At 40.2% G+C, this 25277-nt stretch overlaps 1 protein-coding gene across 8 annotated transcripts in view; it reads right to left on the minus strand.

The window, feature by feature from the left end:
- blnk (B cell linker) overlaps positions 1-25277 on the minus strand; it is a 199045-nt gene that overhangs the window by 11043 nt on the left and 162725 nt on the right. For all 8 annotated transcript variants that reach the window (XM_072239359.1, XM_072239366.1, XM_072239364.1 and 5 more), the window contains 9 exons: positions 24557-24579; positions 21908-22009; positions 19787-19829; positions 15584-15626; positions 12925-13000; positions 8146-8176; positions 7055-7091; positions 4756-4843; positions 3667-3704 (listed from right to left, as the gene is read on the minus strand). In XM_072239359.1, the coding sequence (XP_072095460.1) occupies positions 3667-3704; positions 4756-4843; positions 7055-7091; positions 8146-8176; positions 12925-13000; positions 15584-15626; positions 19787-19829; positions 21908-22009; positions 24557-24579 (481 nt within the window). The remainder of the gene's footprint in view (positions 1-3666; positions 3705-4755; positions 4844-7054; positions 7092-8145; positions 8177-12924; positions 13001-15583; positions 15627-19786; positions 19830-21907; positions 22010-24556; positions 24580-25277) is intronic.

Genomic DNA, 25277 nt, shown 5'->3' on the forward strand with positions numbered 1-25277 from the left:
GTTCATTACATAACACCCAATCCAGCATAGCTGATTCCCTAGTAGGCTCAATGACAAACTGCTCTAAAAAGCTATTTCTTAGGCATTCAACTAACTCACTCTCTTGAGGTCCATTACCAACTTGATTTTCCCAATCAACCTGCATGTTAAAATCTCCCATGACTACCATAACATTGTCCTTTTGACTCACCTTTTCTATTTCCTTTGTAACCTGTGGTCCACCTCCCAGCCACTGTTGGGAGCCCTGTATATAACTGCCATCAACATCCTTTTACCCTTGCAGTTTCTTACTTCAACCCACAAGGATTCAATACCTACTGATCCTATGTCATATCCTTTCTACTGATTTGATGCCATTCTTTACCAATAGACCCTCACCACCCCCTTTGTCTACCTTCCTATCCCTCTGATATAATGTGTAACCTTGGACATTCAGTTCCCACCTGCAACCATCCTTCAGCTACAATTCTGTGATGGCCACAACATCATACCTGGCAATCTGTAATATTGCAACAAGATCATCCATCTTATTTCTTATATTACGCGCCTTAGATACAACACCTTGAATACCGTGTTTGCTGTCCTTTCTGACTCTGCATCCCTAATGATTTGATACTCAGCCTGTTGGCTACAAATAAGTCCCATCACCTGCCTGCCCTTCCTGACAATCTGACTGCATGCTATCTTTACTTTTTTACCACCCGTCCTTTCCTGAGTCCCTTCACTCCGGTTCCAACCCCCCTACGAAGTTAGTTTAAACCCTCCCCAACAGCTCTAACAAACGTCCCCCTTGGGTTCAGGTGCAACCCACCACTTTTGAACAGGTCATACCTCCCCCAGAAGAGATCCCAATGATCCAAGAACCTGAATCCCTGCCCCCTGCACCAGTTTCTCAGCCACACATTAATCTGCCAAGTCATCCTGTTTCTACCCTCACTGACACGAGGCACAGGCAGCAATCCAGAAATTACTATCCGGGACGTCCCGCTTCTCAGCTTTCTACCTAGCTCTCTAAATTCTCTTTTCAGGACCTCATTGCTTTCCTTCCTATGTCATTGGTACCAATATGTACCAAGACATCTGGCTGCTCCCAGTCCCTCTCCAAAATGTTGTGGACACGATCTGAGACATCCCTGACTCCTAGCACCTGGGAAGCAACATACAATCCGGGCGTCCCATTCGCATCCACAGAACCTCCTGTCTGTTCCCCTCACTATCGAATCCCCTATCACCACTGCTCCCTTCTCTCTCTCTTTCCCTTCTGCACCACGGACCCATGCTCGGTGCCTGTAACCCGGTCGCCATGGCATTCCCCCAGCAGGTCATCCCCCACAAAAGTATCCAAAGCGGTATACTTGTTTTTGAGGGGAATGGCCACAGGAGTGCTCTGCTCTAACTGCCTGTTTCTTTTTCTTCTGACGTTCACCCAGCTACTCGCTTCCTGCAACTATGGGGTGACTCCTTCCCTGTAACTTTGATCAATTAGTCTCAATCAAGTGAATCTCAATTTCTTTCTTAAATCTAACCACATAAATTTAATCGTTTACACTTAAAATACATCCTCTCTCTCTGTAACTACAAAGCTTTCTTGATCTGTAAAGTCACACACCTCCACGTTGTGATTAAACAAAACTGCCGAAGGAACTCAGTGCGTCAAGGCAGCATCTGAAGAAGGAAATGGACAATTGACATTTTGGATTGAGATCCTTCATTTGGAAAAGTGTCCACCATTTGTTTCTTCCTTATCTTTGTTGAATTTATATCCAGGAATAGTAAGTAACCAAAATAACTTCTATTTTAAAACCAGATCTCTGTTACCATTGTAACATTATATCTCACGTGGCTATTTGTACCTGTGGCTCACCAGGTACCTATCCATGGGTACAATAAAGGCAGCAATTTTTTCCTTATTCAGAATTCCTTACCTGGTTCTATATCTCTGCAACTGTCTGTGCATCATAGCTTTTATTTTTACCTGCGTTGCTACACCCTAGTGCCCCTTTCAAGTAGACTAACTGCATCATTCACACCCTCATGAGGATCTTTGCTGTAAACTATTTTGAGATTTAGATGCCAATGTCAGGATTTTCCAACCTTCTTTCTATCTACAGTTGGTGGAATCGCTTCTAATTCCTCAAATCATAGGGACCAATTGAAACGGTTATTATTGTCCCTTTGGCTACTGCTTATCGCAGATTCAGAGATTTAGGATAGAATAAAAATGTGCAATGAAGATAGGACTTATTCATTCTCCCATTTCCCACACACACATTTCCTAGCACTTTGGCACCCTCTGTTGACCAATGAGTCCACAGTTGCAATCTAAACTTGGAATTTTTAAAAAATGTAGGTACATTTATGGCCCGCTCTTGAATAATAAAGTTCTCTCTTTCTTTAAAAAAATCAGTGGTTGTCAATTATTTTGAAATGATCAAAATTTCAAATGGCAAACTATTGAATCAATATCATAAAATAACCTGCCGTTTTAAAAAGCATATTGTGAAGCTAGAAAGTAAGCAATAATGTTAAAAATCAGAGAAATTATGCCAAGTGCAAGTGAATGTTTACTACTCAGACTCTATAAATAGCTCCTAAGTTACTTATTCATGAATTGTAGGTATCACTTACAAAGTTTGGATTGAGGTAAATATCCTACAACAATGTTGCTTGCTCTGACTTCTAGCACTTTGGCCCAGTAACTATTAATATTTCTATGTCAGACAGGTTAATGACTGAATGGAAACTTGCAGGTAAGTAATGTTTCCATGTGCCTGTTCTAGGGTCATATTGTTACCTCTTGTTTGGCAGGTATTGGTGAAAACGTCTTCTGATTGACAGAGGATGGCATACTTTACCACCAACAGATCATGGTTGTGGAGGGGTTAAATACCCAAGAGGGTGGATAGTGTGCCAGTAGAGTAAGTTATCCTAGATCAAGGGTTCCTGATCTGGGGTCTACGGACTCCTTGGATAATGATAAGAGTCCATGGCATAAAAAAGGTTGGGAACCCATGTTGTAGAAAGTGTTCAGCTTCTTAAGTTGCTGTTTGAGCTCTATTTATCTCAGCAGGTGGCATATACTCTGATAAATCCTGAGTTATACTTTGCAAAAGGGGTTCTACCAAGTTATTGGGTAAACACTAGTACTGTAAGCCATGGCCGATTCTGGAGCTTTACAGCTAGTGTGGCATGATGGGCCAGCTGTAAGCAATGTCATAGAGTCTTTTCAACTAAATTGTGTGAAGACTTTTTTTGGTGAGGACCTTAGAAGGAGGCTGAGATGGACCAATCACCTGGCATTTCTGGCTACAAACCTTTGCTCAGGCATATTGGATCCTTCCATCTTTGAAGGTTATGTAATGGAGATGCTGCCTCTCGTGGTCTTGTCCTCATGACAAGATGAATTGAGTTTCACACTTTTGATGTTGAGGGGATGGAAAATTCTGGACCATCTTGCAATATCTACAAGTCCATGGCTTCTGCTCTTAGTTATATCATACAAACCAAATATATTGCTGATATTGTGTTTCCCTATTAGAGTTAATATTTAATTATTTTCCATTAAAATTGCATCAATTTCACTGACAAACATTTTCCCTTTAGTATTTTGAAGGTATACTGTACAAACAACTATACTATTGCATTAAGGTTTACTTCAAAACTTACTTTGATGGTTTGAAGGTGGTAACCTCAAAACAGGTGGTCTGCAAAGAGAAAGTGAATATTAGTACCAATGGTCTTTCAGAACACAGAACATTGAATATTACAGCACAGTACAGGCCCTTCGACCCATGATGTTGTGGAGACCTTTTAAACTACTCTAAGATCAGTCTAACCTTGCTACATAGCCCTCCATTTTTCTATCATGCATATGCCTCTGTAAGAGTTTTTAAATGCCCCTAATGTACCCGCCTCTACCACCACCCCTAGCAGGGCATTCCATGCACCACCACTCTCTATAAAACTATACCTTTGACCTTCTCCCTGTACTTTCCTCCAATCAGATTATAATTATGCCTCATTATTTTAGCCATTTCCACCTTGGGAGAAAAAAGTCTCTGGCTATCCACTTGATCAGTGCTTCTTATCATCTTATATGTCTCTATCAAGTCACCTATCACCCTCCTTCACTACAAAGAAAAATGTCCTAGCTCGCTCAACCTATACTCATAAGACATGCTCTCTAGTCCAAGCCTCTCTAGTGAGGCAAACTGTAAATTGCCTCAGCACTCTGTCTAATGCTTCTGCATCCTTCTTATAATGTGGCAACCGGAACTGAACACAATATTCCAGGAGTGATCTAACCAGTTCTACAGAGCTGCAACACTAACTCATGGCTCTTGAATTCAATCTCCAGACTAATGAAGGCCAACACATATTACGCCTTCTTAACAATCCTATCCACTTGCACTGTAACTTTGAGGAATCTACGAATGTGAATCCCAAGATCCCTCTGTACCTCTACACTGTTAAGAACCCTGCTGTTAACCCTGTATTTGCACTCCAAATTTTAACTTTCCAAGTGAATGACCTCACACTTTTCCGAGTAGAACTCATTCTGCCACTTCTCAGTCCAGCTCTGCATCCTGTCAATGTCCTGTTGCAAACTACGACAACCCTCCGCACTATCCACAACTCCACCAACCTTGTCATTTCAATTGCCATTAAGAACACAACAAATGGAATCTATTTCTTATTAGTTCTAAGTTATTTAGAAATTATTTTTTATAAAGTAGTAAATAAATAGAATAATACTTGGGACCATGTCGTGGCGCAGGCAAAACAGGTGCTTCAGCTGTTGAATGTGAAGGTCGAGGTTTTTCAGGAATCCTGGGCTTATTACCTGAAGGAAAGTATCTCGATCATAAATACAATATCTCTCTGTTAAAGATGTAAGTACACCATAATGAAAATACAGAAACATATAATGGGTTTAAAACAATCTGATTATATTCAATGCAACATATATTGGATATAATTCATTGGCATGTTGCCAATCAATGAATATCCTTGGGAAATTAACAGCTTAAAAATAAACACATTCAAAATGTAGTTATCCTATTACAGCACGGCTAATTGATGAAATACTATTCAGTTCTACAAATGCTTAATATGACCAATTTAATTCTTTAATATTTTGAGAGGAATATTGATTGTTCAATTCAATCTATTAGTTATTAGGACTGCTTAAGGACTTAGAGGAAGAGGGCTCAGATGCATATTTTTCTGAATTTGAATTAAAAGCAAAAGTGAGTAGAAGAATGATAATGATGATAACACACTACACTTGGTCCAAAGACTACAAGCGGACCATTATGTGATGGATTTGCGGTATCGACATGCATTTCAGTTTAGCTACGAAAAGTTACTGGGTTATTTAGCTGGACTGGTGAAAGCTGAAGAGAGCTTTCAAATATAAGTACATTGATGGGATAAAGTGGCGCATGGTGACGTCATCTTCTGGAAAAATGAACAAGGTATACATTCTATAAAAATGCAATGAAGGATGAGATAAGACTTGATGTGAATTCTATAGGCTGCATCTTGCTGGTTACTTATTACCAGTAGTTATAATCCTAAACTGTACTGAGAGATATGTTTACTGGTTTGGGTGCTAGTTGGGGGTGGTTCTTCCATTTATAAACTAGGGGAGTAAGGAGAGATTAGGAAACACTTACATGGAGTATTGTTGAAATAATGATAATGAAATAGGAGCAGGGTAGGCCACTCAGCTCCTCAAGCCTGCCCTGCTATTCAATATGATTATGGGTGGTGGGCCCAAGTATCATCTCTTCTTCAATGACAGTTCCTACAATTCTCAAATTAAAATCAGGAATCCTGAAAGAACTCAGCCCTTCCTGTGAATGGAGACACCGGTCAACATTTCAGGTCGGTTACTCTTTAACTGGTTTCTCTTTTCACAGAAGCTGCCTGACTGGCTGAGCTTCCAATTTCCTCAATTCCCTGATCATTCAAAAAGTCATCTTCCTTTTTAAATACCCCCTCCCAATGATTGAACTGCCACAACCCTCAGGGGTACAGAATTCCAGAGGCTCACCACAGTCTGTGAGAAGTTCCTATTCACCTCCAGTTTTCAAGACCATCCCCTGATGCTGTAACTAAATAGTTTCCTTACAGATTCTCCCACTAGTAGAAACATCTCAATATCTACCTACTTTTCTCCCCGAGGATCTTATATGTTTCAGCAAAATCGAAGATTCAAGGTTTAATGTACATTTATTATCAAAATATGTACACAGAATACAACCCTGAGATTTGTCCCTCCCCAGGCAACCACTCCAAAGAACCTCAAAGAATATACAGTAGATCATTTTAGATTCTTTAGTTGCTTATATTAGGACATATTAGGACATTCTCATCCCCAAAATTAGCTCACTGAATCTCCTTTGGCCTCTAATGTCAGTAAATCCTTTTTACACAGGGGGCCAATATTTTGTACAATATTCCAGGCGTGCCCTATGCATTTGGAACATTTCTAAATTCCAGCCCCCTTGTATTCATGACCAATATGCCACATGCCTTCTTAACAACTTTCTATACTTGCCAGTTAACCTTTTAGCAATTCATCTCAAGAATGACTAGATCCCTCTCTACTATGTTTATCTGTAATTTCTCACCATAAATAGCCTACTTTTAGATTCCTTTTACCAAAGTGCACAAATATCACGTGTTTCACATTAAACTTCATTTGCTAAATTTTCGGTCCTTCACCTCAGCTTCTCTCTATCCTGTGGTAAACCATTAGATTCAAAGAAAAAGGACAAGGCAGCGGGGTAGCAGTAAGATTTAGCCAGGTTTAGGCAGAATATTTTCTTTGTGTAGAACTACTTTACGTTTTTGTGACTATTCCTGTTTTTGTGACTTGGTCTTTTAAGTATTCTAGCACTAGCTTTTTCTAAGAATTACAAATTTAAGGCACATTTTCATATTTAGTGAGCAGTTCTTCAAGGGGTTAGATAACATAAAAATTTTTAACATTCTCAGATTACCAGCTACAGGAGAAGGTGTTTTTAAATAGTTAAATCATTCCTACCTTCAGGGTGTGGATGCTCCCTTGGTTCTGCCATTCTCTGTGTCAGTTTAAAAAAATAAAAATGCAATATAAAAGAAAGGAAAGGCAGTGAAACATTAATACTCAAATTACATAAAGTGTGAAATTTTGGGAAAAAATGAAGACATGAAAGTTTGCACACTGCTAGCTATTAAATAGGGCTGTGTACCAAATTGTTAAATCAGCCAAGTGCATAGTCCTGTTTTTAAACTTGTAGATAGAGTGTTTTTGGAATTTACTGTACTTTCATACCTTACATTTATTACCCGGGTACAAAACATCCAATATCCTCAGTATGTTCCAGTTTATAAATAGTAATTGTTAATTTTAACATGACCACTTTGAATTGTCCTGTAATATTACAGAATATTGTTTCTTGTGGACGTGCAAACCTGTGGAATTAAACATGATTTTAACCACAATTTTGATCATTCATTGCAGCATATTTCTTGGATTACAAGTAAAAAAAGTTTTTTTTCTGCATGAGTTGTGGCAGGAACTCCAGGTGACAGAGTGTAGAAGCCCAAATCCTAAGGCATCCCTGCAAGCTTTTACGGTTGGTAGAGCCCTGCCTCAGCTTTGCTGGCTTTCAAATCTATGGATGTTAAACTCCTCTGAATATCTCCCATGGTCAGAAATGTACAAACATGAAGAAAAATGCAAAGTTTGAACTCGAGTTTTAAAATGAAATCGATTAAAACCATTTAACCAACCCAGTGTAAATATAGAGGAATCTCAGCAAGATTAAGCTCTTCCGGTGGTTTCCACTGAGCTTTACATTTTCAAAGATAGTGGAGTCCACTATTGTTAACCAATTCAGGACTTGTGCGGTTTGCCAAAACTGTGCGCAGGTCCTGGGTTTTCTGGCATTTTAGAACTACAGATATTTACCAGATATTTACCCATCAATCTCTTTACTGCCCCTTGGGTCTATCTTGACTAGTTTTTGCTTAGATATTTCTTCTTTCTTATTAGAAAGTTATGACACTTATGAACAAGCTCTATCAATGGATCAACCACCAAGAAGAAATGTTCCTGAAGCTAAAGTAAAGAGCCACTTCTTTTTTTCTTACCGGCTTTGGTAGTGGCCTGCTTGTTGGTTTCCTGTAAAACACAAGATAGAAATGGATGAGTGAGTATATCATATTTGATTACACAAAGGAAACTTCTTTGGACATTCATATGGTCATCCTATGTGTGAAACTAAGGAGCTGTTCCACTTTTATGTCTGGGATATTGTGATAGAAGACATTAGGAATAAAGGACTGCTTTAATTTGGATGTGCCTTTGAGTTCAACCAAACTTAGCTTGCTTCTTTATATGATCTTTCTCTATATGCTCCATTAACCCTAATCAGAATATCTAAACTGCAATGCTTTCTGTAAGCATAGTGCTTAAACTTTTCAAACTTTTGAATTAGTAAATAATTCACAGTTGTGCTCAGTTTAAATAGGGGTAAAATGAGGGTAGTTTATTCGCTCAATCAGTCAATGTTCTTTGCCTGATTCATTATATTTATCAACAACTAGTTGTATTGCACAATGAATTCGCACTTGACTTAACCTCAACATCATTGCCTAATATTCCTTGTTAATCAAACTTTTACATGATGATTCATTTTACCTGATGTCATTGTGGTTCTTATTAAGTTTGCCCTACATTAGCTATTTAGAGTCAGAGTCATAGAAAAGTACAGCACAGAAACAGGCCCTTCAGCCCATCTAGTCCATGTTGAACCATTTAAACTGCCTAATCTGACTGACCTGTAACTTCTCTTTAACATTGGAACTGAGCTCACATGCACCACTTGCACTGGCAGGTCATCCAAATGCTCACAACCCTTTGAGTGAAGAAGTTTCCCCTCATGTTCCCCTTAAACTTCTCATCTTTCACTCTTAACCCATGACCTCTGATTGTAGTTCCATCCAACCTCAGTGGAAAACGCCTGCTTGTATTTACCCTATCTATACCCCTCATATTTTGTATACCTCTAACAAATCTCTCCTCAGTCTTCTACATTCTAAGGAAAAAGTCCTAACCTTTTCAATCTTTTCTTATAACTCAGGTCCGCCAGTCCCGGCAACATCCTTGTAAACTTTCTCTGTACTCTTTCAACCTTGCTTACATCTTTCCTGTAGGTAGGTAACCAAAACTGCACACAATACTCCAAATTAGGCCTCACTAATGTCTTCAACATACTATCCCATCTCCTGTACTCAAGATGACAAACAACAATGGACCCAGCACCGATCCCTGCAGCACTCCGCTAATCACTGGCCTCCAGTCAGAGAGGCAGCCAGCTACTACCACTGTCTGGCTTCTCCGACAAAGCCAATGTCTAATCCAATTTACCACTTCATCTTGAAAGCCAAGTGACTGAACCTTCTTGACCAGCCTCCTCATGCAGGGAGGAGGACCATCATTTCATATTCCGTCTGGGTAGCCTCCAACCTGATGGCATGGACATCAATTTCTCAAACTTCCAGTAATACCCCACCAAATCCCCCTCACCATTACCCATCCCCTTTCCCCTCTCTCACCTCATCTCACCAATCAACTTCCCAGCTCTTTACTTCATCCCTCCCTCTCCAGGTTTCGCCTATCACCTGATGGTTCTCTGCCTCCCCCCCCCCCCACCTTTTAAATCCACTCCTCGGCTTTCTTCCTCCAGTCCTGCCGGAGGGTTTCGGCCCGAAATGTCGACTGTACTTTTTTCCATAGATGCTGCCTGGCCTGCTGAGTTCCTCCAGCATTTTGTGTGTGTTACTCGGATTTCCAGCATCTGCAGATTTTCTCTTGTTTAAGAATGCTGAGGACTGGAGGCAATGTTCCATTCGGGAATCTCGTTCTTGCCCATAAAACTTCCTTTCTATTCCCAAAAGCAATTAATCTCCTATCACCACAGCTCATCTCTTCTCTCCCCCCCTTCCCTTCTGAGCCACAGAGTCAGACACAGTGCCAGAAATCTGACTGCTGTGGCTTTCCTCTGCTAGGCTATCTCCCTCCTCCCACAACAGCATCCAAAGTTGTTGAGGGGGTTGGCCACAGAGGAACTCTGCACGGCCTATTTAACCCCTTTCCCTTGCTTGAATGTCATCCAGTCTTCTGTGTCCTGTGCCTTGGGTGTAACTCCCTCTATGTCCTATCTACCTCCCCCTCAGCCAGCCGAACAATCCAGAGTTCATCCAGTTCCAGCTCCAACTCCTGCAGCTGGATGCACATTTTTCCATGTGTACTGGCACAGCCAGCCGAGCACCCTGTTTCCCATGTTTCTGTACCTTCATCTGCTTTAAATACTGGGCAATTTCCATTCTTGTTGTTGGATTAGTCCCCTTTGCAACCACACGGAGCTAAAGTTGTTCAGATTCCAATAATCATCTGCTCAATGAAATTATTACTAATCTTTTGATGGTTTTGAGTTGATAAATTGTTATGACTTTCAGAGGAAATGCAGCTCAAAATCCCTCAATATTAAATTCTCCTGTTAACCTTCCCATTGTTAGTGAAAATAGCTTCAGTTGTTACAAATTTATTTGTAATTGTGCAATCTCGAGTTTTCATGAACCTGCATTCCCATTGGCTTTATTTTTCTTTCTATAGTGGGATTTTGAAAACTGCTTCTTTGCCTTCATATACTCTCATTTCAAAAGGATGCTGCTGGTGCTGTTTAGGAGATTTGTGTGATTGGAAACAGCTTAACGTAATGAGTCTAACCACATCCATTAGAAGCCCAGTCTATCAAAGTATGTGTTATCATCTCTTCTTTCAGTTAGTCCTGACGAAGGGTCTTGGCCCGAAACGTCGACTATACCTCTTCCTATATAGATGCTGCCTGGCCTGCTGCGTTCACCAGCAATTTTTATGTGTGTTGGTTATCAGTAAGTGTTAGCTTCTTGGAGCCTTTTTCCAGCAAGGTTAGTTAACCTCAATGGGTTAAAGCCCTACTGAGTTTTTTAATAATTCCTTTTATTTTGCACTACTTATTTAATCTCTCTCTCTCTCTCTCTCTCTCTCTCTCTCTCTCTCTCTCTCTCTCTCTCTCTCTCTCTCTCTCTCTCTCTCTCTATATATATATATATATATATATATATATACACACACACTTACTATAATTCAGTTTTTTTCTATTATCATGTATCGCAGGGTACTCTGCTGCAAAGTCAACAAGTCTCACAACATATGCCAGTGATATTAAACCTGATTCTGAAGTTCAAGTTTAATTGTTATTCAACCAAACATGAATACCCACGAATACAAGCAAATGAAACAGCATTACTCAAGTGGTTAAGGCATTGGACTAGCGACCTGAAGGTCGTGAGTTCGAGCCCCAGCCGAGGCGACATGTATTGTGTCCTTGAGCAAGGCACTTAATCACACATTGCTCTGTGACGACACTGGTGCCAAGCTGTATTGGTCCTAATGCCCTTCCCTTGGACAACATTGGTGTCGTGGAGAGGGGAGACTTGCAGCATGGGCAACTGCTGGTCTTCCATACAACCTTGCCCAGGCCTGCGCCCTGGAGAGTGAAGACTTTCCAGGTGCAGATCCATGATCTCGCAAGACTAACGGATGCCTTTAACTCAGGGGTAAGGTGCAAACCACAGTACCAACAGTCGTGCACAGCACAAGGCACTGCCAACACATATAAGACAGCAATCACATGTAAGATATCAGTAAAATACAGTCACACAAAAAAAAATGTAGACCAAGACCCTAAGTCCATGAATGTTGCAGTAGTTTGCAGTCAAACTCAATATGGCATGTCTTCTGCCAAGTGAACACTAGGGGGCAGCAATGACTCCAGTTTGTAGAGGTTTGGCTCTACATTGCGACAGCACTTTGCACAATTCATGTACAGCATTCTGTCAAACTTGGATGAAGTGATCAGCTCTATCAATATGCACCCTCAACATGATGGATGGAGCCAGTCATGAGCTTCCCTGAGCCAATTTTAGATGGCTACCACTCTAACCCTGAATGTCTTCTAAGGCACCAATCGCTGCTCCAATTGTCCTCATACATCCACAGAACCATAAGACCATTAGGCATAGGAGCAGAATTAGGCCATTCAGCCCATCGAGTCTGCTCTGCCATTCCATCATGGTTGATCCCATCAAATATGTTACTTCATCAACAACTTATCCCTAGAGAAATATAACCTATCAAGTATTTTCCATATGCCCTATTTATCTCTCTCCCACCGTTCTACAAATTAAAGCTAATTTGTTTTCTCTCTTTCCCAGCTCTGAAGGCTTTTTGATCTGAAATGTTAATTGTATTCTCCTTCTATCAATGATGCCTAACTGCTAACTCTTTTTCGCTTTCAGTTTCAAAATTCTAACATTTTCAGATTTTAATAGTTTGAGCAATTTTAAAATACATTGCCTAATTTTACAAGTGTTTCTTTATTTGTTTATAGTTCTGTGTACTTGCTTGGGGTTTGAAATTTGGCCCAATTTAAGTAATTTAATAGTTTTGATGTAAAAGAGATAAGAGAACAAAAATGCTGGAAAGACTTAGCAGATCAGACAGCATCTATGGAGAAAGAAACTACTAGCCTTTCATGTCAGTTTCCTTCAAAGCACTTCCTGCTTTAATCCTACAATTGCACCTTTTACATGGTGGAAGTGCCAGGTCTCTAGGGTCGATACCATAGAGGTTGAAGTACAAGACGTTATAGGGCAATGGTGTTTAGGTCAATGGCCATACATCAGAATTAGATCCTGTTGTAACTGTAGTGCTTTTGTTCCTGGTTCAGATTTTCATCATCCACAGCACATGCTTTTATATAACAGTGAAGGAACTATTTGATCTGGGGGATTTAAAATGGTCTTCAGATGTTGTTAACTTACAGTTCCCTCTGTGGTGGTATCGGCATTTCTGGTATGCTAGCTGTTCTGGAATCCTCTGTACTACCAGATGAATCACCTAGATTATTAAAGTAGGAAAAATATAATTAAGAGATCTAAAAAGTACTTCTTATTATTAAAGTCCAACTAGTTAAGTAGTGTGCTTTGCAGGACAACGTTTTTAACGCTAGAATGGGATCAGTAAAATCTGAATCCCAAATGTCTATGTTACAATACGTGGGTTATGACCAAGGTAAAAATGACTGGAGTCACTTAGCACTTTCATGCAGGGGTACTTATTCCATGCATCAAAATTCAAACGTACAAAAATTAGCAAAAATAGTGAAAATAAAACTGCCAATATTTACAAAAAGGTATCTACCAGAAAACATAAACTAACACATTAAAACATATACAGCTCTTCTGAAACACTGCTGTCAACTTGCTTTGCAATCAACCATCATGTTATCAATATGCCAGTCACATTCTTCACTATACAGAGAAATAGTTAATCCTATACAATGTAGCTGTAAGTGTTTCTTCTACTCTAGTTATTCTAAATGATAGACTTTTAACCTCAGCCTTATTGCATGAGGACAGAGTCACATAGTTATTTTTTTTTAAAAAACAAAAATGCTTCTAGCTCTCCCCACAGTGAACCATCTGCTCTAGGCTGGTGAAAAGAGGCAAACGACTGATTCCAGCAAAGTCAAAATGGCTGTTCTGTACGCTGAGCAGCAGCATGAGAAAATAAATTCATCCTGAATCCTGGAAGCAGAATTGGGATATGGAAATTTAATTGAAAGCTAATCAGTGCCGTAGTTATCTGTCTGAGGAAGTCTAACATAAAGCTGATGAGCCTGGCTGTGTTTAACAGCACCAAGACACCTTAACGCCAGCGTGCCTGCTACTTGCAACACAATAAGTCTGATAAGTTACTCTCAGGTTGGCTCAGTAATTTACACTGATTGTATCTGGTTGGAGATCTTCCATAAACTTTCCTGGATTAAGCATATTCTTAAAGTTCTGACCAGATTAATATTTTGTGTATGTTTTAGGTTAAATAATAAATTTAATATAAAGGTATTAACAGTACAAACACTTTTCATAATTTATTTTTTTTAGTCCTGACTACCTTTATTACATTTACTGAGTTAAAAAACCTTTGAAGGAGGGTTCCCAAATGAGTTTAAACAAGAATTGTGCACCTAGGTGTTTGGAGAAGTCACCCAGACTTGTTCTCTTTTGTAAAACACTTCAGCATGCCCTTTTGCCAGAATGCCTCCTTCTCTCTCCCCAACTGTTTTTAAAATGAGTTGAAACTGTGGTCGGCAGCAGAAAAGAGCCCATTACTTCTCTTTACATAAAACATTCAATAAAAGAACACACGGTCTCATTTACGTACTTTATATCCTTGCACTAAAACATTAAAATGTCATAAATTGCCCTCTGTATCTTGTTTGGTATACAAAACAACTACATAAACTACAGCATTAGCTAAACTGTTCCTGTAATTATATTTACCCTTCTGTTTGTTTATCCAGGGCATCCATCTTCACTAATTTTTATACTTAATTGCCAACCATCCCATAAGAAAGCAAGGAATGAGAAACGATTTTAGTGATTTTACGGGTTCCCTCATCTATTTCATTCATAAGGGGAGTTGTCTTAGTACCTTGGAAAACTGAGAATAAGTAATTATACATCGGCCAGTTTCACTCACACAAGTTGGACCAAAATAGCAAGTTTCCAAAATACAAGTTTTCCAATATGACCTTAAAACTGTTCACTCGTAACCTCCTCATTCATCACATTCAATTTACATTCATTGTAACCACTGTTCCTTTTTTTCAGTTCTTGATTCACTTTTATTTTAAATTGGTTTCTTTCCCTGGACAGCAGCTTCGGACATGGCGTCTATTGGAAACCCTATCACACAACTTATACCTCAACAATAACAGCCACCATCGCACCTCCTAAAGTAGAGCAGTTCTTTCTACTTTGATTAACCGTGCACGCACTATTTTAGACCCGGAGAGTCTCCATGAGGAAATAAGACAATTATGCATGATGTTTCTACAGAACGGCTACAAGGTGAAGGAAATCAATTGGGCCCTTAAACGGGGCAATGGGAAAAAAACAGTGGTCGCCTGCTTCAAGGAGCATAGAAGGTATATTCATTTGGGTTTCCCGGAGAAATTGACGGTAGCAGAACATCACATTCGCAATGGCCATAGGATTGACTTTGATGGCACAAAACTACCATGCCGTGCTGAAGCCTTTTGGGACTGCCTGGTGAAAGAAGACATTGAAATAAAACTAGAGGAAAGTCTCACTCTGAGTGAGAACTGGAATTCAATTGTAAGCAAGGTGGGACAGCAGAAACCTGATTGGATGAGGACTAACCAATCAGGAGGGGCAGACGATGGGGGCATAAATACCATCTGACTAGATATGCCCAGGCATCATCTCTGATGAAGATGGCAGAGCTTGTGATCAAAACGTCAGTTAAAATTGATACTTGTACCTGGCTGGAAGTCCGAGAAGAGATAACTTGTACTTAGAAATAAGGCTTGGCATTGTCTTCCATGCATGCATTTCAAAAACACAAAGACAGGCTGTATTTAAAGTAAATTATTACCAAAATAAAATGACTACTAACTTGGTTCAGGGTCACAAACTTCATATTCCTCTTCATTATCATCCTGCAAAAATATTAGACAGCCACTTTCATTTTAATTTTTGTCCATATATTTCAATGTAAATCAAATGGTACATTGTTAACGAAATATTGCTTACTGTTTTAGCATGTAAAGATCACATAAAATGAATATTCTCCATGCAGTCATGTACTTTCTTAAACAATATTTCCACTTAATAAAAATGATGTAGATCATCTTGGTAGGCAGTATGATAGAGATGGTCTTCATGGACTTCAGTAAGTGTCTTGACAGGGTCCAGAAGGCACCCCTCCAAAAGGACCACAACCTTGTCGTGGTTTGGAGGCTTGTGTGCCTCAGTGACCCAGACAGCTATGTTGGCTGGAGTCAAAAATTTATGGTTTGGCTCTTGGTAGGGTCACTCATGCCAAACAGGTCAAAGGATAGAGGAGAGTCTATGAGTGGTCTACCAGGTTCAGGGGCTCAGTTCAGGGCTAACAACCCTGACTGGCAGAACAAAATTGTTACGGAAACAGCAATGAAGAGTCCTTCTACATCTGAGTGCGACAGTATTCCTGAGTCTCCAGCTGGGACTTGCATGACTGACAGTAGTGAAAACTGAGAGGAAGCCTCTGACATGATGAAGGAAACCCAGAACATGGCCAGATGAAGGGGGCAGCCCTAAACACCAGCGGCATAACAGGAGTAAGTAAGAAGGCATAGGGTATGTTGATAAACTGCACCTAAAGTTGAATGGGTGAGAGGAAGCAGAAGGTAGTGGATGGAATGATGTACCAGAAGGATTGGCACTGGAACCTTTGATGTTTGTAATAGTATTATCTATGATTTGTCTTGGAACGTTGGTGGTTTGATTCTTAAGTACGTGGACAATACAAACATTATTGGGAGTTATAGATTGTGAGGAAGGATGTTTAAGGGACACGCTGGAACATAGACCAGTTGGAAGGTTGGGTAGAGCAGTGGCAGATGGACTTCAATCCAGACAAGTGTGGTGCACTTGGTCAGTCAGCTTCCAGTAGGACATACAAAGTAAACGGGAGGGACCTTAGTAGTGTTGATATACAGAGGAACCTTGGGATGCAAATCCATTGCTCACTGAAAGTGGCACCACAGGTGAATAGGGTAGTGATGTCTGGCATTGAGTTTTAAGAGTTGAGGTGTCATATTGTAACTGTACAACATGATTTGACCACATTTTGAATACAGTTGTTTCTGCACTACAGAAAGGAAGTGTAACAATACAGAGAGTGCAGAAGAAATCCATCAGGATGTTACATAGAATGGATTGGATAGATTGGTTTCAAGGCCGGGTTTATTCTCACTGCATGTAGGAAGATGTAGACTGAGAGGGAACTTTACAGATGTTTATAAAATTCTCTGGTGCACAGTTAGTTTTTTTTGGCGGAAGGAGGAGTCTGGAACTAGAGGTCACAGGTTTAAGGTGACAGAGGAGAAGTTTAAAGGAGATCTGAGGAACAGGTCTTTCACACTGAAGGTGGTGCTTATTTGGAATGAGCTGCCAGAGGTGGCGCTAGAGACAAAGGGGCATAAGGCTGATTTATACTTTTGTGTCAACTCTACGCTGTAACCTACGCAAGTGGCCAACGTGCGTTGTGAACATTTACACTTGTGCATTGGTGTGTCTGCACCGCTCTGCAATTTGGGCACGACATGCATGCGCACACACCTGCCCATGCAAGGCTTCATGGTCATGGTAGGCTTTCTCAGGGTAAACAAGTTTAAAGCGAGCGTCCTTCTTCGTAATAGCGAAATGTGTCCTCCATAATTTCGGAGGTCTGTAAAGCTTTATGCAAAGCATTGCAGCCAGAGTTCCTTCCCTGCCCTTCAGTCGCCCAATGGGAAGCTATTGCAGCGTCGGAGGAAATGCGATGCTACCATGCAGACCAATCACAGTTGTTGCAGTCTGCGTTGCCGCGACGCGTAGTTACATTTTGGGAGAGGTGCATGTCAGGCTACAGCGTAGGGATCCGCGTAGGCTCTGTGTAGGGTTTGCGGTGACGCCGTATCTACGGCGTCAATTTGTCGCAGAAGTATAAATCAGCCTTTAGTGCAGGCAAATGGTATCAGAGTACATAGGCAGGGCTGGACTTTAGGCAGGGCTAGGCTGAGCTGCAGCCCAGGGGCCAGAGCCGCAGAGGGGCCCAAAGTAGGTAGCTATCATCATGGCAGACAAAAAAAATACGGGTGGAGCACAGAGAGGGAAAAAGAAACAAGAAAAAGAGGACCGTGAGAAAGAAGCATAAAAAAGACATTGAAATTGACAGAATTTTTTAAACCTGTTCTCGATGATGCAGCAGTACATCGCTCTTGTTACAGTCTGAGACCGGTGGACAAATGGAGACTTGTTCAACAGTTAGCGCTAGCACCAGCGTTAGCACAGGACCACTGTCCTTGCCACAGTCAGCAGCTAACGTTGAAGAGGCAGAGAGCAAGACTTTGGTATTCCCAACCACAGAGGCCTCCAAACAACCAAGTCAGGTCGCCATTAATGTTAACATTACCGCTACTGGGGATCCTTACAGCACTGATCCTGCTCGCTGGGGAAAGGAAACGTTAGATGATTCAGTCCGAGCGTACTGGGCTAAGAAAGGGCCGGAGTCCTGCCAGAATAAGGATGTGGATATCAAAGCTTGGGAACGAGTTTACAAACAGCAGAGATGTATTTTCCTCCAAATTTCACTTCAAACGCAAGCTGGTAAATGGTGAGTACAATATCAAGGCGATGGCTCTTATATTCCCCTTCCACTGGCTGTGTGTTTTGTTTTGCCGCATCTTCAGTGATGGTAACTGTCAGTCCATCTTCCAAACTGGCTTTAGCAACTGGAAACATGCCGCTGAGCGCATAGGAGAGCATGAAAATAGTGAACACCACAGGAAAACGATACTGACCTACATTACACTGGCGTCTGACAGCGGAAGAATTGATATAGAACTGCAAAAACAGTTCGAGTCGGAGTGTGTCTACTGGACCAATGTATCGAGAAGAGTGTTGGTGGTTGTGAAGTTTTGGGTCGAGAGAGGACTGGCTATCCTAGGCTCCAGTGACATATTTGGCAGGCCTGATAACGGCAACTACATAGGCTCGGATCCACAATGGGACAGGACAGGCTGAGTCATCTTACTCTGATGTCACTTGAAAGTGATCTTGTTTGGAAACTGGATTTTAGTGATCTGATCAAAGACCTTGCTGTGAAGAAATCCAGAAGAACTAGGCTTTAATTTTGAAAAACAAGCATCTAACTTTGTAAATATCTAGGCTTGTGTGTCAGTGCTGTTCCTGTTTTTGTGGCAACAAGCTAATAGTTGACTGTTTACAAACTTAGTAAGTAATAAGCAGTCTTTACTCAGCAAGCCACACAGTACAGCAATAGGTTAGTATGTGCTCGATCTCATTTTTCAAAACGATTGTTAGAGTATTGTCAAGTTTCCTAGTTTGCCATAGTGCCATCTCTCTTGGCCTTTTTGTCTCTCGTTTCCATTTTATTTTCTCAGAACACACGGTTGAGAAAAATACCCAGATAAAAATGCTTTGGCATTGTTTGAGAAATAAGGCCTATGGTATGTGCAGCAATAGCTAAATAACGATTTAAGATTGGGTACATCATACTTCGTCTCCCTCATAACTTTACTAAGCCAACTAAGCCTAGGTCAATTTTTGAGTGCTTTAGATGCTGTCCTTCAAACTAAGAATCTGCATTACTTTCTGTCCTCACTCTTAAGGCCTGTAAGTTTATAGCCTACGTATTGTACTAAACCAATGTCTTGGTCCACAGCTTTGATATGTAGACCAGAACGACCTTTGCTCTTGTTCTTGCCTTTTTTTTGCTTGGTACAGCAGCATTTTACGGTGTCAGGAGGGGCCCATCAGGGCCTCCAGCCCAGGGGCCCCGGCCCTGTATATAGGCGTCAAGATTTGCATGGATGAGTGAGCTAAAGGAGGCCATTTCTATGTTGCACTATCCTATGACTTCATAATTCTAATCCAGTCTTTGCATAGATCTGCATCCAAGATCAAGATTGAGATCTTTTTTGCTCTGTGTGATTACACTATTGTTGGACAACATTGTTTCATCTTCTACTCTAATATGGGTGTTTATTCACTTGAATTATTCTGCTTATAAAGGGAAGAAAAATGTAATCCTTTGTTAAACATTGAAACTTACAGGTCTCAAAATGGGTGGTTTTCTGTTCAGCGGTGATTCTTTCCTGGAAGAGAACAAGAATGTTGAAGAACACGTAAAACTGCAATGTTAAAGGTCTGACAACCTGCAATCAATGCTAAAAGTGACAAATAGGCTGGGATTGATGTGCATGGCGTTACTGTTTGATACGGGTCACGCACTAAGAATTGCCTACAGCTGAAAGAAAGATTAAGTAGTTATCAGGAGTAATATAGTTATCTGCTTTCCTTCAAGTTTTATGAATTTTGTGATTTTACAGTACTAATCCTGAAGCTGGGAATGGAATATTATGATATCCAGTGTCATTGTCACACACTTGCAGATTAAACAATCCCTTTTACAGAGACCATAATTCCAACATCAAAATATCATTCCTTTTGGACAAATAGGGAATTACCTACTATCAATTCCTGTGAAAATAAAAGTTATTGTTGCTGAATATAACATTCCTTTATCCTCTGATTTAATATGGCTTAATGTTAGGGCATCAGGGAGATTAAATTAAACACAGCTTTGTATTTTTGAGTCATGCCTTAATTATGTGCATTGAAAGCTCTTTGCTAAATATAAGGTTCAGTGTCCATGCAGGAAGAGCGAGAACAAAATTAGTCAATGTTATTAAATATATACTATAATTCTTTTACAGCTGACATATATGACCTAGTCCATCACAGACAAAGTCCTGCCCACCATTAAAAACGTCTACAAGCAGCACTGCCAAAAAAGAGCAGCGACCATCATCAAGGACGGCACTCGTTCAGCCCATGCTCTTTTCTCGCTGCTGCCATTGGGTAGGACGTACAGAAGCCTTGGATTCCTAGTTCAGGAACAGTTATTACCCTTCAACCATCAGGTTCCTGAACCTGTGTGGATAACTTCACTCAACTCTACTCTGAACTGATTCCACAAACTATAGATTCACTTTCAGGGACTTTACTACTTATGTTTTTAGTATCTATCTATCTATCTATTTATTTATAATTACTTATTGTATTTGCAGTTTATCTTCTTTTGCATATTGTGTTTTTGTCAGTTTGTGTGTAGTTTTCATTGATTCTACTGTGAATCCTGCAAGAAAGTGAGTATCAAGGTAGTATATGAGATCATGTACACTCAGTAGCCACCTTATTAGGAACAGGAGTGAAACCCAGTGTGGTTGTCTGCTGCTGTAGCCCATCCAGTTTAACGTTTGACATGTTGTGCATTCAGAAATGTTCTTCTGAACATTGTTGTTGTAATGCATAATTATCTAGGTTACTGTCACCTCCCTGTCAGTTCGAACCAGTCTGGCCATTCTCCTGTGACCCCTGATCACTTTCCTGTGACCTCTCTCATTAATAAGGCATTTCTGCCCATAGAACTGCCGCTCACTGGATGATTTCTGTTTCTTATGCCATTTTCTATAAACACTGGAGACAGTTGCGTATGAGATTGACGGGAGATCAGGAATTTCCAAGATACTCAAACCACCCCATCTGGTACCCACATTCATTCCATGGTCAAAATCACTTACATCACATTCATTACATACTTTGATAATAAATTTACTTTGAGCTCTCATGGCTGATTTATTTCATTAAAAAGCATAGTACTTCATTCATTACTTTCAAATAATTTAATGAACATTTGGAGGCCAAATGATGACGTTAATTTTCAAGTAAACTATTTCAAATGAAATTCTGGAGTACTAGTTTCATGGCTGTGATGAGCAAAAGAAGACATTCTGAGGGATTTGGTCATCTGTAACTCAATTGATTAATCCATTATGCATCATCGGTAGTGCAATGCATTTGCAACTAATTGTGAACATCCAAAATTTCAGTTCTCTCCTTTTCTAATCCACTGCCAAACAGTTACCACGTAACTGGAAATCTTTCTGCTATTTCCACCCTTCCTTTATTTCTCTGGCAATTTGTAAAGTTCAATTTCAGGCCATTTAATTAATTTTTTAAAATATTTCCTGTGCTAATTTCCTGCCCCCTAGTTGACCTATGATTCATTTGTTCCTTAATGTACCACACTATAGCGAGCTGATGCATTGCTGGTTCCCACATGAGCCATTTGGATACTTAGGCAAGCAAAGTGTTAACAAAAAATGGGTACCTGGATACTTCCGGTGTTGTGGCCAATTTCGGGAACGAGCGAGGGAGTAATCCTGGGGTTCCTGTTCCTGTAGATCCGGGTTTAGGAAGTTGTGGCTTGGGTCTTGAAGTAGAAATGAGGAATTGATCTAATTAGAACCTTAAAGCAAATCATGAGTGAAGAGAATCTTGTAACACTGTTGATGAAGCATGCAATGTAAACTGGACGTACTCTTGGGAGCAGTTTTGTTAGGGTCAGCACTGCTTAGGAATTGGGGTACTTAAGACTGATGGGATTTCCAGGGATTTTTGGCTTTCTCAAGAGAGATGACAGGAACATGGCAAAATGTCCTCCAGAAGAGAGGGTCAATTTCCAACATTCCTGCTTCATTTTTCTGCAGTTTGAACAGTGCGCTGAGAAATGCTTAGGAAAACTGTAAGATAAGCACGTGTCCACCATTGCAACCCCAACACCTCTGCCCCCATTATTGATCAGAGAATTGGTGAGAGGCATGCAAACGCTCTCTGCAGTCTCTTTGCCATTTGTCTGCAATGGTTGAAGAACAGCCTTTGGAAAGGGCCAACATTTCCATCGTTGCTATGGCTGTGTGTCTCTCCTCACTTCTCCAAGAAGTTTCCAGGTGGGGTGCATGTTTGTTAAAAAATCAATATCGTGACCATTTTTCCTATGTAATCTAATAGAGCATCAAGCACCATCCCCTTCCCTGCAATGCACAGTGGATTCTGTTTAATTGGGCCATTTGGTTAGACAGGGTAGCCACTTATTTGGGTCAACTCTTAAAGAACAAAAACAAATCTTGAAAATAGCCAGGATTCCCCTTGTTTATTTGGGAGACTATGCCATTTAATTGGAACAAGAAATTGTTGCCAAACCGTTTCTAACTGGTGTCAGTTGTGTGCACATCGCGTTGCCAATTGACACCATGCCATGCTTAAAGCAAACAGTTTTTAAATAGGGTCACTTGCGTATTTATGTTTCTTAATTGTACGTGATTTTTTTGTGTTCTATCGCTGAGCAGCAGAAAACCATCTGATTGGCCTGTCAGAGTTCTATCTGATTTTTGTCACTGATAGTTGGAGATTACTAAGGAGTAAGACAATACAGAATTGTTTTGCTCACTACAGTTTCAAGCTTTCAGGCTTGGAGATGCCAGAAACAGCCGGGAGTGAAAATGAAACTATTTCACTACTTCAGCAAGTTAGGAACTACGAAGAATTTGAAGGTAATGAAAATCATCTTGAATTTTACAATGAAAATGAAGATTTGGAGGATGCAACCATCAAAGGCATTGTTTGAAGGCACTAGGTGTCTGTACCTATGATTTTGTTCATATACAGTAACCAAAAGAACACGGCAGCAAACCCTGGATTGATTCTTCCATTGACAATAACTAGGAACGACTGCACAGTGTTATAGTACTTCAGTAACTTTGGTAGTGCTCCAATTTGTCCTGCATTTCATTTAAATACATAATTTGTTACTCAGTTGAGTCTTTCTTTATACCTTCTTAACTATTTCGATGAAACTTCAGCTAATTGGGGCAACTGCTTAATTGGGCCAAAATGTGATCGTCCCAATGTGTCCCAATGTTTTCTATATTTTGACCAGTTTGAGCTTGCATGAATGTTAACCAAAATTATTCTTTGAAACAAGGAAACCTCTCTTTTCCAAGAAAAAGAGGAAATGAAACCAAAAACAGCTGTTAAGACAACAGTTACAGTAAAACCTTGGATCAGAATTCAGGTAATTATTTAGAATTGGTCAATATAAAACGTAGTGATGGTGGATGAAGCAGTTTTGAAGTGGCCATTTGAGGGCGCTCTTATACAAATAACAAGCAGAAAGCAACACTATTAATGGACGGGTGTTATCTGGGACAGACATAAAGCATGTGGAATTCACCTGGATGAAGTAAAAGACTGCACTCTCACTATAACAAATATTTGCAATTCATTTAGGACGATGGATGTGGAATTCACTTCACAACTGAGTAATAAGACTTTTCTTAAAAACTTTATGTTGAATTCTTGAACAATACAGGTTGGCTCCAAAAACTAAATATGAATTTGTGAGTTCACTGATCCTATAATGGAACAAGTCTAACCAGAAGAAGATAATCTTTTGCCATGTCTTGAGTAATCATATCATTGTAAAAGTGATGGCTAATTCATCTCCATTAATGAGTAGCTATTTCATTTTATTCTGCAGATACATTATTTGTAACATTTTACATGCAAATATTAAGAAAACTTGAACAAAAATAAATTTTAAAAATTGGTACTGAACATTAATGTTAATAACATCTCTGAAATTCTGCAGGTCTTTCCAATGCATTCCCAGAATAAAACTACTGCCTCTCAGGGGAGTATAATTTGTGGGAAAGCTCCAACAGCCTGAAACACTGTTCTATGTACGACCGAGGTTGTGTGTGTACTTGCATCACGTTTGGTATCTGCCTTGGCTTCTCATGACAGTTCGAATTCTGGCAATAACAACACCAGCAGCCCCAGTCTTGTACAGATCTAGGGCCACTGCTGGGAAAAAATTCCTTCACTGTGGGTGAATTGATCACTTTACACATTGCACACAGTAATAGCAGTAATAACCAAGCACTGGTTACAACTGGTTACAATTTTACTTGTGTCATACCTGAACATCGGTGGTGAAGGCTCCTGAGGAGAAAAGGACAAATTGATTTTCAAATTAGATTAAGAAAATGATTAAAGAAACACTTAATTGGTATGCAAGCTTATTTTACAAATTACAGAAAGTTTAAGTTACAATAAACAGGTAATATGAACCAACAGAGTAATTAGGGAAAAATGAAAAGCCACAGGTGCTTAAAATCATAGAATCATAGAAACCTGTAACACATTACAGGCCCTTCAGCCCACAACGTTGTACCGACCATATAACCTACTCTAGAAACTGTCTAGAATTACCCTTCCGCATAGCCCTCTATTTTCTAAGCTCCATGTACCTATCTAAGAGTCTCTAAAAAGGTCCTATTGTATCCACATCCACCTCTGCCGTTGGCAGTGCATTCCACACACCCACCTCTCTGTGTGGAAAAACTTACCCCTGACATCCCCCCAGTACCTACTTCCAAGCACCTTAAAGCTATGCCCCCTTGTGTTAGCCATTCCAGCCCTGGGAGAAAGCCTCTGGCTATCCACACGGTCAATGCCTCTCATTATCTTATACATCCGAAACCTGAATGTGAAACAGGAAATTCTGTACATACTCAGTAGGTTAGGTAGCATATTTGGACAGAGAAAATCAGAACTAACACTTCACATCAAAAATAAGCTGCTGGAAGAACTCTGCTGGTGAAGCAGCAGCTCTGCAGGCAAAGGATGGTTGACCTTTC

Source organism: Mobula birostris, chromosome 21, assembly GCF_030028105.1.
Source record: "Mobula birostris isolate sMobBir1 chromosome 21, sMobBir1.hap1, whole genome shotgun sequence".
In the NCBI taxonomy this organism is placed as follows: domain Eukaryota; kingdom Metazoa; phylum Chordata; class Chondrichthyes; order Myliobatiformes; family Myliobatidae; genus Mobula; species Mobula birostris.